This window comes from Netta rufina (assembly GCF_964035555.1).
Source record: "Netta rufina genome assembly, chromosome: 1".
Classification (NCBI taxonomy): domain Eukaryota; kingdom Metazoa; phylum Chordata; class Aves; order Anseriformes; family Anatidae; genus Netta; species Netta rufina.
Genome location: NC_140123.1, coordinates 196,470,086 through 196,491,877, shown reverse-complemented (window position 1 = coordinate 196,491,877; position 21,792 = coordinate 196,470,086). Strand labels below are relative to the sequence as shown.

At 35.2% G+C, this 21,792-nt stretch overlaps 1 protein-coding gene across 1 annotated transcript in view; it reads left to right on the top strand.

Annotated features, from left to right (window-relative positions):
• The window catches only part of CACNA2D1 (calcium voltage-gated channel auxiliary subunit alpha2delta 1), a 408,933-nt gene extending 388,208 nt beyond the window's left edge, over positions 1 to 20,725 (top strand). Inside the window, exons 32-39 of the mRNA XM_084305950.1 lie at positions 736 to 807; positions 916 to 1,068; positions 1,177 to 1,229; positions 3,799 to 3,854; positions 3,999 to 4,128; positions 5,170 to 5,282; positions 8,001 to 8,083; positions 15,982 to 20,725. Of these exons, the coding sequence (XP_084162076.1) occupies positions 736 to 807; positions 916 to 1,068; positions 1,177 to 1,229; positions 3,799 to 3,854; positions 3,999 to 4,128; positions 5,170 to 5,282; positions 8,001 to 8,083; positions 15,982 to 16,098 (777 nt within the window). The 3' untranslated portion in view covers positions 16,099 to 20,725. The remainder of the gene's footprint in view (positions 1 to 735; positions 808 to 915; positions 1,069 to 1,176; positions 1,230 to 3,798; positions 3,855 to 3,998; positions 4,129 to 5,169; positions 5,283 to 8,000; positions 8,084 to 15,981) is intronic.
• Positions 20,726 to 21,792: the final 1,067 nt, after the last annotated feature.

The window sequence follows — 21,792 nt, the reverse complement described above, 5'->3', positions numbered from 1 at the left end:
ACAATTTCAGCAGCTATCACAGTATCAGATTCTGCCATGTGCTTAAAAGCTTTCTCTGCTCAGGTCTTCTGCGAGTTCTTTTGTGGAGTTTAAAGAATGTTAAATGCAGGAGTTATAACAACAATGGTAATCTGGGAGTCTATTTGGCCTCACTGCTATCTCCTCAATCTCTGATTACAAAGATCTTTTACAAAATACAAAGTATAGGGAACCAGTGGTCTTCCCAGTCCTGCACCTGACACCTGGAAGAAACTCACTGGGCAAGCCTGAAATATATAGAAATGTGAAAATAACCATGAACAGCAAGCTGAGACTCTGCCTTTAGGACCTTTACCATTAGAAGCTGCAAATTGTAAAGGACTTTAAACATGGCTTGAAAGCATATCAGAAGTTGTAGCCCCTTATTATGAGTTAAGATTCAGTTATCATCCAATTTCATAAGGATATAGCACTCTTACAACTACCAAAGGATTGAGTAAATAAAAATTTACAAAACAGTTTTTATGAAATTAAGCCACAAATAAGCCTTTGATCTCCACAAACTTTTATAGTACTGATAATGCTACTTATTTTAGCATAGTATTGGCCTCTGGCTATGGGGTTGTGATTTAGCCTCATAGATTGGAAGATATTTCTGAAGTGTCGAATAAAAAAAAAAAAATATTTCTCACAGTGAAAATATTTGGAAATATTCTTGGAAAATTCTACAAAACTTATTTTACTTTTTTATAATAGCATGTGGATTGTGTTATCCTTGATGATGGTGGATTTCTTTTGATGTCAAATCGGGATGAATATACTCAACAGGTATGTTTATTTTTAAGTACAGTTTTTAACAACTGAATTGCTTATTTTTTTTATAAGAAAACTACTTAGAAGTACTTTAATTTAACTCTATACATTCTGCTTCATCAGATTGGAAGGTTCTTTGGTGAAATTGACCCAGGCCTGATGCGAAACCTAATTAATATGTCCCTCTATGCCTTTAACAAGTCGTATGACTATCAGTCGGTCTGTGATCCTGAAGAAGAACCAAAGCAAGGAGCTGGAATTCGTTCAGCGTATGTGGTCAGTAGTCTCTCATGAGGTTACTGGCATTTGTTTAAAAGTGTGCAGGTGTTTATACAAATAGCATGATCTTTGTTCTTTTTTTTTTTTTTTTTTTTTTTTTCCCAGCCTACAATAACAGACATTTTGCATCTAGGATGGTGGGCTTCGGCAGCTGCCTGGTAAGTACAACTGTGTAGGAAATCTGCATGTCAAAACTGGAATTCTTCAGTAGTTTGAGACTATTAGTCCTCCCCTCTCCCCCCCCCCCCCCGCCCTCCCCCCACACTCTGAACCCTTAGTTTCTGCCATTACTCAAGGTGAAAATTCTTATTTCTCCAAATTCCTTTGAACATTCAGCGATCTGTAAACAGTCAAATTCAAAACTGCTCTTGCCAAGTTTTGTGACTGTGTGCTCTGACTCTACAGTCAGCTTCAGCAAGTAAACTGGGATTAATGGTCTGATTGGCAGCTGTGAAGGTTCAGATGAAAGGCTAAGGGTGCCTACAGGGAGGAACACATTATCAGGGAGTTTAGTGATAGGACAAAGGGAAATGGCTCTAAATTAAAGAAGGGGAGATTTAGATTAGATATTAGGAAGATGTTCTTTAGTTTGAGGTTTGTGAGGCACTGGAACAGGTTGCCCAGAGAAGCTTTGGATGCCTCATCCCTGGAAGTGTTCAAGGCCAGGCTGGATGGGGCTTTCAATAATCTGGTCTAGTGAGAGGCATCCATGCCCATGGTAGTGGGTTGGAACTAGATGACCTTTAAAGTCATTTCCAACCCAAACTATTTTAAATTATATTCAGAATTAAAGGTTATTTTCAAGAGCCATGTAGACAACACTATCAGCTACTACCCCCACACCAAATTGTGGTAAACTGCTGGGGCTGATGTGAATTTTTTACTGGTGTGAATTACACTCATGGAGGCTCTCTCTTCATTTTTGTAAGGTTTCATGATACTTACTTTTTAGAGCAATTATCAAGCTGGAATAAATTACCTGTTTTATGGAGTTAAGAGTTAAAATATATAGCAGCTGAACAAACATAGTTATTTTCTCACAGCTAGCATTGTGAATATTATGTGTTGTTTTTTATTGTTGGTTACATTTTGTTAACAGCAACAGCTAAAATCTTGGTTTTCTTGGACAACAGCAAACCTCAAAAGCTGGAGATGGGCAGTAATCCAGAAGAGAAATTTGAGCTTTTCACAAACAGAGAAACTCTAGTGTATCAATGTTCAAATCAGACTCGGTGGTCTGGACTCAATTTAGACCTGAGGTTTATTTCGTGTGATGTTTAACTTGAAAGTACCACATGAAAGTTCTTTCTGTGGACATGTTTTTAATGGAATCTAGGTCAGGAGCAGGCAGAGAAAGACATTAAGCAAGCAGAGTGGGCTGACCAACAATGGATTCAGTGAGGCACCTGGCAAAAGGAAACTTGGAGAAATAAGAGAAAGCAGGTTGAAGAAAACTATAATGTTTCAGGCAATAATGTGAGATAGAAGAGTGATAATTTCAAAAAATATATGTGGGATACATCAGCATTTAGTTAAGACAGTATGTATTGTTTCTCAGACTTTGCAGTATTTCCAGGCTGCCTTTTTCACTCATTCCCTGTAAATTCTGTGCTCCCTTATGAAGGGCTGCATGAGGATTACTGTTTTCAGTCAGCAAATTCTATCACTGTTGAATGGTATTAGGTCTCTTACCATCCATGACAGTTGGTGCACTGTCCATCTGATGATGATTCAAGGCAGAAAGGTGTGGAAGCGAATCCAGAGCTCCTTCAAGCACTACCTTGACTGGAAAGATGACAAGCAGATTCAGTTTTGTTACATGTACATCACAGAGGCTTAGGAGAAAAGGAAAAAAATCCTAGAGGTTGAATAAAATTGTACAGTCCCTTCCCACTACAGAACAGGCATTGTAATAATGTGATAAGGAGAGATCCGGTCATGTTTGTAGTTAGAGGTAATCCTAAAACATGACAACAGAAAGCTACAATTTTAAGGTTTAAGTAGAAGCAGTGAGGCAAGGAATGTAACTTGATTCCTGTTTTGGTAGGTGAGTAGGGGAGAACAGGGCTAACTGGCAAGACAGTACTTGCTTCAGGTAAGTAACACTGGAAAAATGTTATCAAGAGTGAAGAAAAATAATTTTGAAATACGTAGAGCTCTTTAAACCTTAGTGTTTTGGCATCATCTAGGATGAAAATATATCCCATACCTCAAGAGCAGGAATGGAGATGATTTTAAAAGTCAATGGTTACAGTCATTTTTGTAATATACTTGTTATGTGCCGGTGTTCACCTCCTCAGCAATTTAATGAGCCTTAATTAGTGTAAAGTATCTAATTCAGGAGCATTTTTCCAGTGTAGGGTGGGGGTGGGAAGTTCAAAAGAAGTTCTAATTGATTTGAGTACTGGAGGAACACCACTATGCCCCTTCCACCTCCTGCAGAGAAGGCATGGATGGTGTGATAACGTTTCCATTATGTGAGTTATAGGCACAAATGATAGCAAATTTCAACAATGGAATAAAAGATTATTGTGAAAGAAGACATGAGAGAAACTGGAAAGAGTAAAACTGTAAAATTTAAAAAAACACAGCTTTAATAACTGCTAAAAGTATAATCAGCTGTGATAATTCTGCTATTAATCTTGTTTGAGTAAATTTTGAGGACCCAATAAAATACAAAGAAGACAAAAAAAATTTAATGAATATATATTGTCTTTCTGTGTTCAGGTCTATCTTACAGCAGCTGTTTTTGAGCTTGACTTTCCCACGTTTCCTTGAGGCAGGTAAGTCAAGAGAATGTTAGAGAGTCAACTTTGACTGAAAAAGAAGGTAAGAATCTAGGCTGGGAGCCATATTTGGATCTCCCCATTGTGTCCACAACTTTTAAAATGTCACTATTTATTTATTTATTTTCTTTTTTCTGGCAGCTGATATGGAAGATGATGATTTCTCTGCTGCCCTGCCTAAAACAAGTTGTATCACTGAGCAAACTCAGTATTTCTTTGAAAATGATGATAAATCTTTTATTGGCATTGTAGACTGTATAAACTGTTCAAGGTAAGCCTACAGTATTAGTAATAGCTTTTGAATATTAATTTTTTATACAAAAGATAAGGACACCTTTACAAGAACAAAAATGTATTTTGGATTTATTACATCAAGCTCACATAAGCAAAGTAGAGAAGTATACAGGCAGTATACTGATAATTTGCATTCTTTTTGTATTTGTTTAGAATAAATTTTAATTGTAATAATTGAATTATCATAAAAGCATTTTACTCAAATTTTTGTTTAATAGTCTATATGCTCTGTGAAAATGGATCTTGTATTTCTGTTGCTGTTGTTCTTTTTTTTTTTTTTAATGTATTTATTACATGAATTAAAGACATTCTGTAATATTCAGAAGCAGATGATTTCCTTTAATCTGGTTATGTGTTGGAATTTATGATGGTCAAGAAGATTATGCAATTTATCTTCAAATTTACCTTCTAGTCAATAGCACTGATCATTTAAGAACTGTCATATTACAGTATTAACTTCAGTATTTATCAGTCTCTGAGTGTATTGTTGGAAAGCTTGGAAATATTTTGTCTTGAATAAACAAATAGTTGGATTTTCTAAAGATGATTCCTTCACCCTCACACCCTCACCACAGCACACATACCCTAAACCTGTTTCTTTTCCTTCTTACAGACAGGTTTATGTGTGTTGTTTTTTGTATGGTTGGTTGGTTTTTGGCTGTTTGTTTGTTTTTCAGTGTTAGTAGGAGAAAAATTGATGCTGAACTGATTTTATTTCTCAGTACAGCTACTGCTTTAGCAGCACTGAACTGTAAAATCAATTATAGGCCTTATATGCTCTTTTCCATTTTTTTTTCCTCTAATAAGTCTAGTTGAAAGGGGGGACCATGGAAATGTCAAAAAGATTACAAAATTTGTTATAAAAGTTTCTTACTGTTCATTATTAGAAAAGATAAACAGTAGAAGGCGGTTTGATTCTTAGAAGTTGGATTACTTTTTATTCCAATCATGTGTGTCCTTCTCATATACGGTTTTCCTTGTTTCATTTAAGCATTTCTTTTTGGCTTTTTTTTTCCAGACTTTATCATGCAGAGAAGATTTCAAACACCAATCTAGTATTCATTATTAGTGACAGCCAACTGCTATGCCGTTCCTGTGATCCAAAACCACTGATGCAAGCAGAGAAGCCGGGTATCCTTTAAAATCATGTTATTTAGTTATGTGGATTGATTTTTTGGGCTATGGAATACTTCAATATATTTGGAAAAGAATGACCTGATCATGTATATATTAGCAGTATGCTTGCCATCAGAGTACTTGAGGCAGCAGATATTTGTGGATAATACCACAAAGTGTCTGAGGCAGCTCTCAGAGAGATAGAGAGCAAAGCTGTTTTTTGTGAGGACCTAAACAGGAATGGGCTCAGAGGGACTTAATGAAGATTCCACAAGGCAGGTGCAAAGTCTTGCAGGACAAAATGCCATGCAACTGGACAGGCTGGGGACTGAGTGATGAGAAAAAGCTTTACAATAAAGGACTTGAGGAGAAGAAATTGAAAATCAGTTGGCAGTATGCCTAACAATAAGGAGGGACAGTCACATCATGGGGTATGTTAGCAGGAGTATAGCCAGCAGGCTGGGAGAAATTATCTCTCCCATCTCATCCACACTGGTGAGACTGCATCTGGAGTGATTTGAATGGTTTTGGGCTCCCCAGTACCATACTGACATACTGGAGCAAATCATAGAATCACAGAATCATAGAACTGTTCTTAATATGTAACCTAAACCTACCCTTTTTTGGTTTAAAGCCATTCCCCTTTGTCTTATCACTATACCCCCTGGCAGAGTCCCTCCCCAGCTTTCCTGTAGGCCCCCTTTAGGTACTGGAAGGCCTCTGTAGGGCCTTCTCAGAGCCTTCCCTTCACCAGGCTGAACAATCCCCACTTCCTCAGCCTCTCTTCATAGGAGAGGTGCTCTAGCCCCTTGATCATCCTCATGGCCTCCTCTGGACTCATTCAAGTCATTCCATGTCCTTCTTGGAACCCAGAGGAACCCTTCTGGGACCCCAGAGGTGCAGTAAAAGACCATCAAGGTCATTGGCAGCTGGAGTGCAGGACTTACAACAGGAGCTTGAGACACCTGGGCTTCTTCAGCCTTAAGAAAAGGCAAAGGTATGTCTGTCTAAAGAAATAAGAAAAGAGGGAAACACCAAGATAAAAAAAGGGTTTGGTCAGTAAAAGTTGAGTGCTGCACTGATGCCTGTAACACTCAGGCAAAGTGATTGAGGCACTTAAGTATATGCTTACTGCCAATGAGAACTGCTTACTCCTTGTGGAAATTGCTTTAACCATCAAAGGCTGGAGTTTTCCATCTGCTATCATAGAATTTCTTCAGAGCTGGTTGGAGACATAGGATGGTATACTTGCCAAGTACAGTCCTTGCTGCACACACATTAAAATAAAAATCATGTGAAAGGTTGTTCTAATGTAAAACAATCTCCTGAAGCAGATAGTAGAGATGACTGTATTTCTTTGGCACAAGTAGTGCATTCATTGCCACATTAATAAAATGGGAATTCCATCTACGCTTGGGCAGAAAAAGGAAGTTACATCGGGGTGGAAGTAATATTCATGTCATCACAGAGCTATGTAAACATATCCTAATATTCTAATTGGCTTCGGTCCATGACAGTTTGATTAACTGTTGCTACTGTCTGAATTTATGGACAGGACTTGCTACAGAAAATGAAGCACGTTTGATGGGAAATGGTCATATTACTTGCATTTCCCTGTGGGGTTCCAACCTTCCAGAGAGCAGTAAATGACCTCAAATGGCAGTCTGAGCAGCTGGGTGGGCTTATATTGACTAAATGAACTATTTTATTTTTCATTTCAACTATGCAGTACTAAGCTAACCTCTCTTTTCTGTAACTAAGATACATTGTGAAATGCAGGTGTAGCATAACATCACACAGATAGGCAGAATGACCTTTAGGCGCTATTCAGATGGTTATTATTAGGCTCTGCTTCCTTCAGGCTGGTACAGCTTTGCTTGTACACATGGTCTTTTAGAGTTTTTCTATGTTTCTATTTCCTTTTCACCTGGGACCCCACAGAGGAAAGGGGAGGTGAGTCTGATAACATCTGAATGAAGACAGAAATAGATTGCAGAGCTGTAGAACTAAATTCCCCATCTTCTTGCCTTTCCTTCCATGGGGCTTTTCTACTCACAGCAAAACACTTCATGAATAGTATATTCAAGTATAAATTAGAGCTACTAAGACAGACAAAAGTTTCAGCAGTTGAACTTTCAATGTTTTTTAAAAAACTCAAGCTTAGCTTTAATGTGTGTACTACCAACAGTGCAAATGATTAAATAAAAAAAAAAAAAGACATGACAGTAATGCAAACAGGTTCAACAGAAGACTGTTTTGCAGTTTTCTATACCAGTGCCTTTCTAGTGTGTTGCAATGATTTCTGTTCCTTGTTAGCCTGTAGCTAATGTGACGTATAGCATATATGCTTAAATATCAGAAGTTATGAGTTTCAAGTAAACTAATGCATTACCTCATATTTACAGTTAGATAATTAATAGCATGTCCTGTTTCTACACTGCTGTTCTGAAGTTGTATTTTATAGTAGTCTTCTCCACTGAATTGCTTATAAGATCCAGTTAAGTTTTCTATCATTTACTATCAAAGTCTGCAGTGGAATGATTTTGTCTATGAGATTTAGGGTTGTATGCTTATCATAAAGCAGGTAGTTCTTATAGGTCTTGGATTATCATTAAATGTGTCCCACAAAAGTAAAATCAGAATGTTAATCCTGGTGTTAATCCTGGTAATATATGATGCACACACACACACACAAAAAAAAAAAAAAATCATGTTCCTTAACAAGCAAAACAGATGAAGGGCCAAATCCTTGTGAAATGGTCAAACAGCCTAGATACAGGAAAGGTCCTGATGTCTGTTTTGATGAAGCCAAACAGGTAAAATTGAACTTGTAGCACTTTAGAAATGTCTTTAAGAACAATTGTAGAGTTGTTTTAGAAGAGTAGGGAAAGTTATGTTTAAATGTACCTTCTTGCCTGATAACCTCTCTATCACTAAACATACTGTTCACTCTAGACCATAGTCACTCTACTTCAAGTATACCATGATTTACATAAAATTTACAGCTGCTTTCTTATCTACCTTTCCTGTAACCATTGTACTTTCACACATGATTCTGACTAAAAAATAAAATAAAAAATCAGCAAGCATAAAAATGATCTGCCTGCAGTGCTGTAAAAGTCAACTCTTCTATGGATTTGGCAAACAGATCCACAAGATAATCCTGGTTTAGAACTAGTATTTTTTTATTAGTATTTCCAATAGTATTTAAGGTGTTGTTAAATGGTTAAAGTCATCTGTTCTAGGATGTTGTTCCTCTTAGAAATTCTGCAAATGTGTATTGACCTTAGGTCAGATTCCTAATAAGTACAAAACTGTGTTTCTTTTCTGAAATCAGCAAAGCTATGCTGCTTTAGTCCTCCCTGTGTTGTATACATTATTATAGTTTTAAAATAAAAAATAACTGTGCCAGATACATAATTTATTTTGAAAACTATCTACATACTTTATGAAAGAGAACGTATTTAATTTAGAATGCTCAGAAAATCATCTTAGTGACTGACAAAGGTTAAACAAAGTTGAAAAAACATCATGAAGCTGGCTAAATTTTGGCCACTGTAAGCATTCCAAATCCTTCTGAGACTATTGTGCGTGAAAGTACAAGTCTTGCTCACTAGCTTGGTGTGCTACTCAGTGTGTAAGTCATGTGTTTTGTAACAGTGGATTATTTTGATTAAGTTTATTTGCAAAATTTGCCACGAATCTCTTGCTCTTGGGTGGATGCTTTCACATTAACTCTGCTAACTGCCAGCAAACTGCATGATATCTCATCTTGTATGTCTTTTTTTCTGTGTTTTCTTTCTTTTCCTCTACTTGCTACTTTGCCCGTTATTAATAGGATCAGCCTATATGCACAACGAGTCGTGCCTCTGCCATGACGTCCGCTCCTATCTTCATTTTTCTGCAAGTTTTCATGTGGTGTGGATGGTCAGTTACTTTCTCTAATTTTTTGTTTTGTTCTTGGCTTATAAAAATTAGCAGACTTTTCTTTTACTAAGTGTACAGAAGAAAACAGATTGAAGCAGGTTCCAAAAGTAACAATCTGGGTAAAGTAACAATATTAAGGGAAAATAAATACAAAAAAAAAAAAAAAAAAAAAAAAAAAAAAAAAAAACCTGTCTGGAGCCTTATAAATCAGAATTACAGAACACAAGAGCCTCTCCCACAGCAAATACAAAGACACAGGAACCTGTGGGGTTTATATGGTCAACTCTTTGAGATTACATATGTACCGAGTCAGTATTATTCCCTTCAAAACATTATCCTTCTAATGAAATACATGAATACATGAATTTCTGCATGTTGACCTAGTGCAGACTCTCAGGTTCATAACAAAAGCCCTGACATTTTTGACTGTGTTGTGTTTAATGGTGTGAGAATTTCTAGTACTGTGCTAGTGACATCTATGCATGAGAAGTGCTAATCTAACGAGAATAAAATTCATGTTGAACTAGTATACTGACAGGGTTTCTGATCAATATTATTGCCCAGAAAACCACTAGGTGGAGATACTAACATATCTATCAAAGTAAAGCCAACTGACAGCAGAAATGAAACCTTAGAGGCCAGTTTTCAGAGTTAGTGTGGTAAAATGTTAAAAACTGTAACGAACTAAAAAGTTTCTTGTATTAATGTATATTCTTTTTATATTCTTTTTATACTTGGGGGAAGGTTCAACTAATATCACTTGAACATCAGTGAAGAAAGCTTAAAGTTATTTTTAACAGCTGTAATTGAGTAATTTTGATGTTTTGTATTTTGTATTTAAATAATCTCATTTCTAGCAAACCTAGGATCTTGCACAGAGATGGCTGAAGGTTGTAAGGAAGGGTGAAAGTCCTTTCCCCCAAGCCAGTGATATTTCACAGTGACATCTAGATAACATCTCATGTGCTTACTTGTGCAATTTGCTCTGCAAGTAACCTTATTTTAATTAAAAAGCTACTCTCTAATGTACATAAGGCAGCGACTCACCTTGAGCTGAATTCTTTATGGCCATAACAATCTTTCTCTTCAAGAAGGCAAACAAAAATACTTACAGTTAAAGATCCATGAAACATGATTTTAGCTGATAGACTTTTGGCAGCAGAAAAATATAAAAGTAATTTTGTTCATCCATTCTGTTTTTACTAAACTTGTGATTTTGGTAACAGGTTCAAACTGGGCATTAATCCGCATAGTTTTATTAAAGTCACTGAAGCCAACATAAAATAGCTGATCAAGTTCAACTTTTTTTTTCCTTCTTTTTTTTTTTTTCATCAACCATAACAGAATAGTCTCTATCACCCCTTGAATACCCTGCTCGTACTGGTTTTTTTTGCCATATCTTAGAATAAAAACTACAAGATTTTAACTCCTTCTGGGAATACCTTACTTCTATCAGCTCCCAGGGATTCTCAATTACAATTGAGTATTTGAGTTTTGAGAGTGAATAGCACACCAGACAACTGTAACCATATTGATAGGACTGACTGTATGCTTGGTCTGTGGGTGGGTGGCTGTATGGCTTTGACAGTGTCGTGTGGTAGTCCAGACAAAGGAAGATAACAGAAAATTTGTGAAACACAAATCCAGTGATACCTGAAATAACTCATAAGTAAAAGCAGAGGTGTTTTCCATGCAAGATGGAGAGCTTATAATAAATATATGCTTATAATAGGTATAACTTTGAAGTAGTCATTTGATATCAAAGGTCAGCTCAGAAGTTCTTTGGCAAGTACCTTTGCTTTATCCTATTCATGGTATAACATGATGGATCCTGATAAAAGTTTCAAGATAAAGTTTTGGTGTATGAAATAGTTATAGTGTACCTCTAAAGCAGAAACAAGTATGTATATAGACTTAGGTGTGTATCTATATGTATTTTAATGTTTGTCTTTACAATTTTGGACTGGCACAGCCTTCCAGGAAATATTGATGTAAAGCAATGAATATGTGGTTTTGATACTTAGCAATGAAAGTATGGTTTTGTTAAGATGTTCATTTGCATTTTCCAAGTACTGAATCATTTTCACAGTGTATAATGTTGTAAAATAACCCTCTCAGGAATTGTCATAGTAAGACATGACATGAAGGAGATGACATTTGGATTTGATGCTTCTTCACCTCGAGCATGGAAGGAAATTTGACATGTGATTTATTAACGCAAGAAATTTCTGATACAGTTTTTATGAAAAGAAGTTGGCTAAAGAGAATTCTTTTCAATGAAATAAATGCTCAAAGAGAAATAATATACAGAGTATTATTTAGAAGGTAACAGAGGGCTTCGCCAACTAATTTGTTCCATATTTAGCACTCCTGAGTGTACATAGTAGTGACTAATGGGTTGGAAAATTTCAATGAAACTACTTAGAAGGTAGTTCAGTGTCTGATTGCACTGGCAGAGGTAAAGAGTGAAAATTTTGATATGCAATTTGTTATAAAAAGATATAAGAAAGTTTAGAAGTAATATTTACAGGAAACACTTGAAAAATTCTCTTAAAACTGAGGAATGTGTTCTCAAATACAACATCTTGAGGACCACTCAGAACTGAGGTTTTGCTGAAACTGGCTCTGTTCTCATCCAATTTAATGATGGGATTCCACTTAATTCAGTAAAACTGCTGATTCTTTGAATTTGTGTAAATATGATATAATTGGACTTTCTTCACTTTTTTTTTTTTTTTTTTTTTTTAATTATTACTATTTCTTTTAAATTTCAAGCAAATGAGAATTACAGTGTGCAATGCTGGGGATGAAAAAGTATTTTAGACAGGATTCACTGTAATTTCCTAGCCACTATTATTTTTGTCCTGTATTGGGACACAAAATAATAATTCATGCCAGAGAGAATATTTAGAAATTATTCTTAGCAGAACTGCTGGTTTACCACTGTCAATTGGTCTACAAAACTCAGAAATTCAATTTTACTTTGATCAATATGATGCTGAGATCTTACCTGCCTTGAAATATGTGGATAAATCTTGTGTACTTTTGTCTATTACAGTTTAACTCTGCCATTCATAATGAGAAAGTGTCTCTCCTCTGTGAGGCTTCCAAGACATTCTTCATTATGTGAAGTTATGTGTCCTTTAAAAGCTGTTCTGTGTAGACTTAGAGTGAGAGCAAAGGTATTAGAATATTTCTTTTCAACCCATTAGGAATACTACGTAGTGTAACAGTTTAATTTTAAAAGTTAAATTATGAGACTTAAATAAAACATCTCAAAAAGCAAATAGAAATGGGCAGTAAAGTGGAGGATTTTTTTTTTTTTGTGTTGTTTTCCAAGTACGTGTAGTGGTAGGATTAATTCATCAATATAAATTACACAATATTTGGTCTAATGCAGGAGTGACATGAAATCTGAATCATGAAATCTGTATAATGGAAATGTCATCCCTCTTTATTCATCTGGATGCCATTTTCACTATGATCATATTTTTCCTTTCCTATCATGCACAGATTTGCTTTAAAGCCTTTAGTTACTTCTTATATTTTCTCTAAATATCTCTCTTCTGTTGGAAATTTTTAAGCTTCATGCTTACCTTTAGACTATTTCTCCAAAGGCGATTCTTCTAAGTAATTTATGTGATGTACAAAGAGGTAACACTGTTTAAGTACAAGTTTAAGTTCACTGAATACGTGTGAAGAAACCTTTACTGATATTACTGTTTCTGATAGTAGTTCCTGTGAAGAATAAAAAACACAGTTATTTTTAGGCAGTTTGAATGGAAATAAAGCTACATGAATAGACACAATGCAGATGCAAAAAGTGGCAGAGCCAAACTAAAAAAAAAGCCAAACTAAATTAAAAAAAATAATAAAATTAAAAAGTTCAATGTATCTTCAAATCTTAGTGTCCTACTCCAAATCTATTGCACTTACATAGAGTTCACTTAAGACTTGTTTGTTGACTGGAAGCAGGAGTTTTTAACTTGCAAAGTGCCATCAACTAGCAAAAGATTAAGACAGTATTACAGAACTAAATTATAAAGCTAACAGATGGCAGAGGCATGTCTGAAAATTGCTACTATTGATAAGAACAGCAGCTAACATGAGCTACTTACTTTAGGACAGAATTGAATTATTTATTTATTTTTGCTGAGGAATATCAGGAATATCAGTGCTGGTTTTGTCTTTTTTTTTTTTTTTTTTACATCTAAATTTCTTCATCCAAGTGAATGTTATAATTCCTGTGATTTACTGAGTTTAATTTGTCTACTTGATCTGATTTCCAGTAAGTTTATTCCAAACTGATCTGGTTCCTATGGCCTCTCTGCTTTAAAGAATACATTGCTTGTGGTGAGAATTTCATGAAAGTGTTTACCCCTAACAACTGATACACATTGAAAACTCATTGAAATCATTTGGTATGCCCTGTAATCCCCAAATTACCTCCTTACACCTCTGTTACCAAGCAGTTGCACTAATCCTGTACTTGGCAGTGTGCTTTTTTTTTAAATTCAAAACTTCCTACCATCATTTTTAGTATATGTTGTGGAGAGGTCATCAAAATTCTTTATCAGCTTTCCTAATTTCTGGTTTATATCTAATTTGCCATTTTTATGTGCTTTCTTGTTCTTGCCCATTTGGGTAAATTTTATTTTCATTCCTTAGCTACTGACCTTTTCCCCGTTTAACAGCCTGCTTAATCTCTGATTCATGCAGAAGTTAGGAGTTTATCTATTTATTTATTTATTGTAGTTGATGTTGTTCCTTTTCTTGATGTTGTTGTTTGTTTTAATTGTGACATCTGTTTTACCTCATTATCCAATGCAGTATTTCTAAACAGCTTTTTGTGTTGAGGGTCTTGCTTTTTGGGCTGCTTCTTCTAGGCTTTTTCCTGTTTTTTATTTTTATTTTATTTTTAATTTTATTTTTTTTTCTTCCTGTCTTTCCTTTATAACTATTGTTTATAGTTTTCACGTAATTCCCTTTCCTGAGTGTTTTGTGTTGAATTGTTTTGGCCTGATCTTTCACATGGTAATGCTAAGCCCAACTGCATTGTGATCTACAGAGCTACTAGACCTGTACTAAAGAGGTATAGAGCAGCTTGCTACTAGTAATTTTGAAGTGGGCCCTATGCACCACTGATGATACAAAGACTGTTCCAGGAGGCTATCATTTGTTTTATCCAAAAATGTGATCTCTACATCTCTTTGATAAGGCATTGATGCAGTCTATATAAGGCCTCTCTAATCTCATATATTGTTTCATGATTTATACTGTCACGTTGGTAATGTATTCCTAGTATTAATTTCTTATTATTAGACTCTAAAATGTCATACTCACAGGGATTCCATCATGCTTTCCTTTCCCTGTAATATCTTATCACAATCTATGATCATTTACATATCACCATCCAGCTGTATGTCCTACACCACCATTCTTACCAAGCTGGTAGTCCGACAACGATCTATCCTACTGATTATTCTCCTTCTACTGCATCTCTGTGATATGTGTTATTTTGAGGTGCTTGACTGATGACTTGTCTTCATTATCCTATCTTAATTTTTTGCTCCTAGAATTGGTGTAGAATAACTTGAAAGATTTGCGTAAGGATGTGCTGGTAAATTGAAGGCATTTTAATGAGCCTCCCTTTTTTATTCTGTTTGTACTGCTTATTTTTCCCCTGGGCTTTTCTGAGGCACATTAAATATTAGTTATGCTTGCCTCAGAGGCATGTCAGTTTGAACGAGGAGCTGTTCCATGCTCATTGGCTTTTCTCTGCTTTCTGCTTTAAGTTTTCCTCTGAAACCTTTGGCATTTCTGTATGAGCAGCAGGGCTGTGTTAAAATTAAGGTGTACTCTGTCCTTCCTGCACTTTTCTCCTGTTCAAGAAGCTTCCCCAGTTCCTGAGGGCACCAAAGTCCCTTCCCACCTGCACTGTTGTCTTGTTCTTGGAGACTCTGAATATCTTGGTGTGAATAAAGGGAAAGCATCTTTTTATAATATGGGTATAGGATACAGTGAAAACAAGCAGCAGAAGAAATATTGCCAACCTTTATAACTACCCATGAATCTCGGATTTGGTAGACAAAGCCATGCAAGGGATGGCTGAAATGTTTCCCTGGAACTTTAGATAAAAGATATTACAGCCAACAGAATATGTATCAAATACAGGATTTGTATTCTTTTTTTTTATTTTTTTTTAGCATATCTTCATCTGCAGAGGATATTCTTTTTAATGTGTGATTGTCTTGATGTAATGAGAATGAACAGTCTGTTATTTGATTTCGTACCTTGAAAAGATATCTTTTTTTTTCCATCTTTCCTTGCAATAAAATGATACTCCAAATCTCCAAACTGATGTGATTTTAAGTAACATAGATGTGGATTACCAGGGTCCCCAGGTATTTTTCGTAGCATTTCTTGTTTCATTGTGTAAAAATCCTATCTAGTTCATAAATGACTGCAGTAAGCCTTGTAAGTATTTAATTTTCACACCCCTGAAGTTAATGTAGTAATGCCATTTCATGTTTCAAAAATAAGACAAGCTTCCTAGAATTTCCTAGAATTATTTGACTTTGCTTGGTTGTTGTTGTTTTGTTGTTGTTGTTTGTTTGTTTGTTTTTTGTTTTTTTTTTTTTGTTTTTTTTTTCACAAAATAATGTACTTACGATGAAAAATGATACCTCAAGGTTAATTCAAAATACCAAAGCTTAAAATGTAGATAACTTATCAGGAAATTTAGATGTGATTAATGTTAAGTTATTTTTTCTTTTCTTGTCAACAGGAAGATTCAGCTGACTGCGGTGGTGTCTCTGGTCTGAGTCCATCACTGTGGTCTATGGTAGGAATTCAGTTGGTCCTGCTTTGGCTGTTATCTGGCAGCAGACACTGTCAGTTATGACCTTGCTAAACCAAAACCTGCATAACTTAATCAAGACCCGGCCAAAACAATAGCCTCAATTTCATTTTAAAAAGGGTCAGCTATTCAGACAGCAGCAGAACAGCAATGCTCATGTCTGGTTATCACGCGTTGTGAGACTCATAAAGGCACCTGCAGTGGCTGCATGTTGGAGTATCAGATCCTTAAACGTGTGTGAATGCTGCATCATCTATGCCATCTGAACAGAATTCTGTATGTGCTTCATTGGGGAATCTAAGGGTGTGGTTTTTTGTTTGTTTGTTTGTTTTTTTTCATTTGTTTGTCGTTGTAATCTTGATGACTTAATGTAAAAGGGCTCCCCTGAAAATAGCTTATGTACATGATGTTCTTTTAAGCTTTGAATTTCTTGAAGATTTATATTCTTTTACATGAACATTTATTTATATAAAATACAAGAAAAAAAGAAAATATGCTCCCCAATATACATTACTAGCACCACAATGGCTGCTTTGAACATCAGTTTTGTCCAAACTACTTGAGTGAAATGAAGATATTAGCTAGTCTTCATCAGAAGCTCAGCGTGATTGAAATGCTTTTTGATGAGTGGTTTATTCTTCCAAAGTTAACCAGAACGGGTATCTTGAAATGTTTTGGTAAGCTGGTAACTTGTTAATTTAAAAAAAGGGAGAAAGGAGGAAACTCAAAATAAAAAGGTGCTTGAGAGTTTAACTAAAAAACAATTCTCATATTAAACTTGGTGTTATTTTCTATCAGAAAAATCTTAATTTCAATGTAATATTCACCTCCTTTTCACAATACAGATATATATAAAGCTGGTCAAGTCCTTCAAAGGCTCAAAGAAAAATGCTTGTGAATAAGAAATGTATTTGTGATATTTGAACGTTGGTTTCCAAGGGTATTTTGCATGATGATGATGCTATGTTACTGTTTTTCAGTTAGTTTTCTTTGATGGTAGAGTATAGTCCATTGAAAAGGTAACTGAGTGGTTCTTTTATTGTGTGAGAAACTGAACATTGCAATGTGTTGCAATCAAACCATATTAAAATATATTATGAAACAGAGTTCTCTGAATATACTGTGCAATGAAAAAGCTGAGAAAATAGGGTAAATTTAGCTATCGTAACAAAAAGTTTGAGTTGGATTTTTTACAGAATAGGAATCTCACATGAAAACCTGTGTACAGATATTTTAAGTATATAAAAATCAGATTTTACATATTTATTTTTGAAAGTATATGTTCACTAAGGTTCATATCAGGTTCCCCCTTTGTTTGCTTTATATGAAATTCATCCATAGTATTAAAACTGATTCTATTGCTATTTATTATTGAAAATAGAAAATTTAACAGCAAAATTACCTGGTTGCTGAGATTGGGAAAAATCTAAACAAATGGGGAGCCTTGAATCTGTATGTATGCACATTGATACTTGATTGTGAATAATAATTTTAGAAGTTGTTTTTATACAACCTCATTGGTGATACAGATTGGTGCAGTAAATTACAATATTACAGTGTAGCATAGTGTTGATGCAAAATATGATTTGCGCTTTTTTCTAGTTTTCAGAACTAAACAGTATTGCAAGACAGCTAAACCAATGAATGTGCAACTCTGCTGATATTGTATAATTCTGCTAACAACTGCAATATGCAAATATTACCATGGCACAATACACTAGCTCTTTAAAAAATAAGAAAATGCAAAGCATTGGTATGTGTATGCTGGCAATTGATTGATATAATTTTGATCATGTCAAAAGCTTAAAGAAATAATTGGGCATGCATTAATATCCTATGAAACCAGAAGATACTACTCAAAGCCATGGCATGGCTTAAAAGATCAGACTTCTACTGTAGTTGTACCCATAGCTGGTTTGTTGTTTTTCTCATGTACCTTGTCTCCAGCTATGTATTTTCTTCTGTTTGGGAATACAATGAGTGAAAACAGTAAAAGCTGACCTTCTGTTCAGTGGTCAAATTTAGCATTTAAAAAAACATCTTTAGCAAAGTTATGGGGTTAAAATTACAATTAACTGTGTTGGATGACTTCAGGTCCTCCTCAGGGAAGGTGAGGTAATTTTGATACTATGGGTGAAGATAATCTTGGAGCTCTTCCTTCCAGTTATATTACTGCACTTCTCTTCACCCTGTCACCAGCTATCACCTCATAAAAAATTGGTTTGAGACTTTCTAATGCTGAGATTGCATCCTGTATTTTTTCTTAACATGGTAAATTGAAATCTTATGGAGGAACAAATTTTGTAGGATTAGGCCAATACTTAGTACACTTATAGCTTTTACTTTAAGATTACTTCAGATTCACATTACTTCACATTTTGGTCTTTTAATTTCTTGAAAGACTGTCAGTATATTAAGCACTATATATTTTTCACTTAGCTACCCAAAAGCTACTCAAAAGAAACCCTTCATGGAAAAGTTATTTTATGTGTATGTTAGAATAGTTTACTTACACTGGTGAGCCATACTCTAAGCTACCAGATAATCATTTGATTAGAGTCCGTAGGCAGAAAGAAAGATGGCACTAAAACATGCTGCCACAGAAAACAGCTGGGGCTTTTGCTCTCATCTCACTTCCCTTAGAGGGCTCAAATTAAAAAAAGGAGGGAGAAGCCCATGCAATGCAGACACCTTAGACTTCCTGGGCTATCCAAAGAGAAAAATATTTTCTGTTCCTCTCCTCTGTCCCTTTGTAGGACTTGAAGAAATAAGTCTCAATATAAACACCTAGCCTTCCAGCCATTAAACTCAGGATCTGGCTTTACCTTTGAACAGGTAAAAATGAAATATTGGCTTCTGTTTGTGTAAGAAATATATATATAGAAGTGATATTACTGAATATATTTAAGTGATATCCAAGTGATAATCAAGATTTGTTAAAATGCACTAAAGTGATGTTAATGAATATATTTAAGTGATATCCAAGTGATAATCAAGATTTGTTAAAATGCACTACCTATATATCTACAAAATACAAAACACCAGAAAGCAAATGCAATGTGAACATTAGCTATCTCAAAATGTGAAGACCAGTGAGTTACAAATAACTTCCATGGATAACAACTTATTCTTATGCAGAAGAGTATAATTACTCTCACATAATGTATAATAGTCATCTTCTCTATAAGAAAATAAAATTGATCCTAGGCTTTAAACTGAGGCATTTTCATGTTATAATATGCTGTAAAAAGATTTATTTATTTTTTTTAGGTCAGATAATAAGCTATGTCGATATTTGCTCAGATCCTTTAAATAGCACTAAGGGACAGAGATAAACTGCTGGAACTGTTTTAGTTTACACAGAAGTCATGCAGCCTAATGTATGTCTGACAAATACCCACCATTAAAGTTCTTACAGCATGGCATTCTACAAAATGTGATCTGAGGACTTAACATGAAAGGTTTCTTTTTAAATTTTCATTTAAACAACCAGCATTACTGCCAAAACACTGACCGTGGTCCATATTTGTAACAGGTTTTTAACATGACATAGAAGGTTTGATTGACAAGATTTTTAGGTCCTCTACCTTTAAGATTTTAGTATGATCTTTTTCATGTTTCTAATGCTTGAGGCTTTATTGCTTAACTTGACAAAAACAAAACAAAACAAAAAAATAAACAAAAAACACACAGTGTTGCTGCCATTTGTAAGTTTTCCTATAATATTCCTTTTACTAACTTAAAAACTGGCCTTAATGGGTTCAAATAGGCAGTATCCCTTTTAAGTGACCTTTGCAACCCAAGTGTTACTTGCTGTTGAGAGTTTTTTGGTATCACTGAAGAGACATTAAGAACTTTTTTTTTTTTTTTTTCTCATTAACATTTAAACTCAGAAAGTGTGCTTAGTATCGCTTAATTTCAGAACACAACCTCAATCCCACTGGTCCTAAAAATTCAGATGCTAACACAATGGTTATTAAGAAGTATATTAATGCCTACAAGGCACTTCGATGTTCTGATATTTTTAGAATGACAACTAAAGGTGAAATCTTAATAACTCTTTCCTTAGCTGAAATTTTACCCTAGCTTCACCAGATATCCAAGCCTCTAAAAAGGCCAGATTTCTTTTTTATTCTTCCATACCACAATGTTAATATTGTTAATACTCATTGTACACTACTGTAAAAAGATTAAAACAAAGTATCTGAAAACAATTCAAGCATTTTGAAAAGTTAGCCTCACCCTCTTCCCAGCTGCTTGCATCTGTACCATTTATGGTTTAAAAGAAAAATATCTTGAAGAAATAATTTCACTGAGGCTAAAGGGGTACTGTCTTGTTCAGATGCCATGAAAATGCGATTGTGATCTGACAAAGCTGTCTTCTCTTCTTGTGTTTTATGGAATATCTGGATCATGCTTTCTGGGATACTTTTATTGAAATGCTCAGTGTGCGTTTCTGCAAAAAAAGGCTTGGTTGCTTTTTACAAGGCAAGCAGGTCTTTCTCCCTTTTATTGTGTTCTCTTGACACTTTTGTGGAACTTGACAAGCCTGAAAAAATAATTTTTTGTAAAAATTTGTATAATAATGTTATAAAAAGTTTATAATCCTAGAACTGTTGTGTTAATCCTTGTGCAAAAACAGTATATTCAGAATAAAAGTTTATCATTTAAAATCAACAACTACTTGGATTTTTCATTCTGTGCGATAAAAACTGGAAATAATGGCTGCATAAATAGCTGAATAATATGTCTGAATTTGCTACATAATTGCACACAAAAATCTGAAAGAGAGATTTTCCGAAGAATAGAGAGTGACTTAACTAGTTCATACTGGGGATTAAAAGAGGATGTGCAGCAACCCCCCATTTACGGCTGTGAAAATTTCAGAAAGTTTAAAAAAAATGACCAATGAAACTGAGAGTCTGTAAAGCAGTCAGTGAAATAATAGTCTGTAAAGCATCTGAAGTAGCCCCGTTGTTTTGAAACAATTACTTTTGGAAGGACTGTCATTTACTAACTTGTAAACATTGATGAAGTCCAAGAGTTCATTCACATGAAGAAGCAGACTAAAATCAGATGGCTCAGATGGTGGCCGCCCAAGTCGCTGCCCCACCTCTGGCAAAGATCACAGCCTGATTTATGAGCCAGCTTCTGTACTGCTGCAGTTCTCAGCTAAGGATTAAATTCAAAGTGGATCTATGTACCTTTACAAACAGTCTCGAGATGTTTAGGAGTTACTTCACTGGGTTTTTAGATTTAGTGTGGTGGGAATGGTAATCTCCATCTAAAGGGCTGGGCAGATGGCTGCAAGTGGTAACTGCTTCAGAAGCCTGATTTTAATCCTTTGCTGCGTATGTGTCAAAGCCCAAAGAGAATGGCAGTCATAAATTACACTGGATTTACGGAATCCCTGGGGAGTCAGATAAGAGAGCAAGAAATCAAATGCAGATTCTAATGCTGCAAAGTACCCAATCGCCCATGTGGAAATGCTACAAGGCAGCACATGACACTGCAGATCAACATCCAGAGATTACTGGCCTCAACTAGATTAAACACTGCCGTGTAACGACATGATTACCCCCACATGCTGAACTAATTGTATCATGTTTTCTGTATGCTGAGTGCCATTGAGATGCAAAAATAAAGAAACCACCAAATCCCTTCCCAGTACATGTTTAATTTCAATTCTGTATTACAGTACTCTATTCATTAAGCACCAGGAACCAAGGCTTTCAGAAA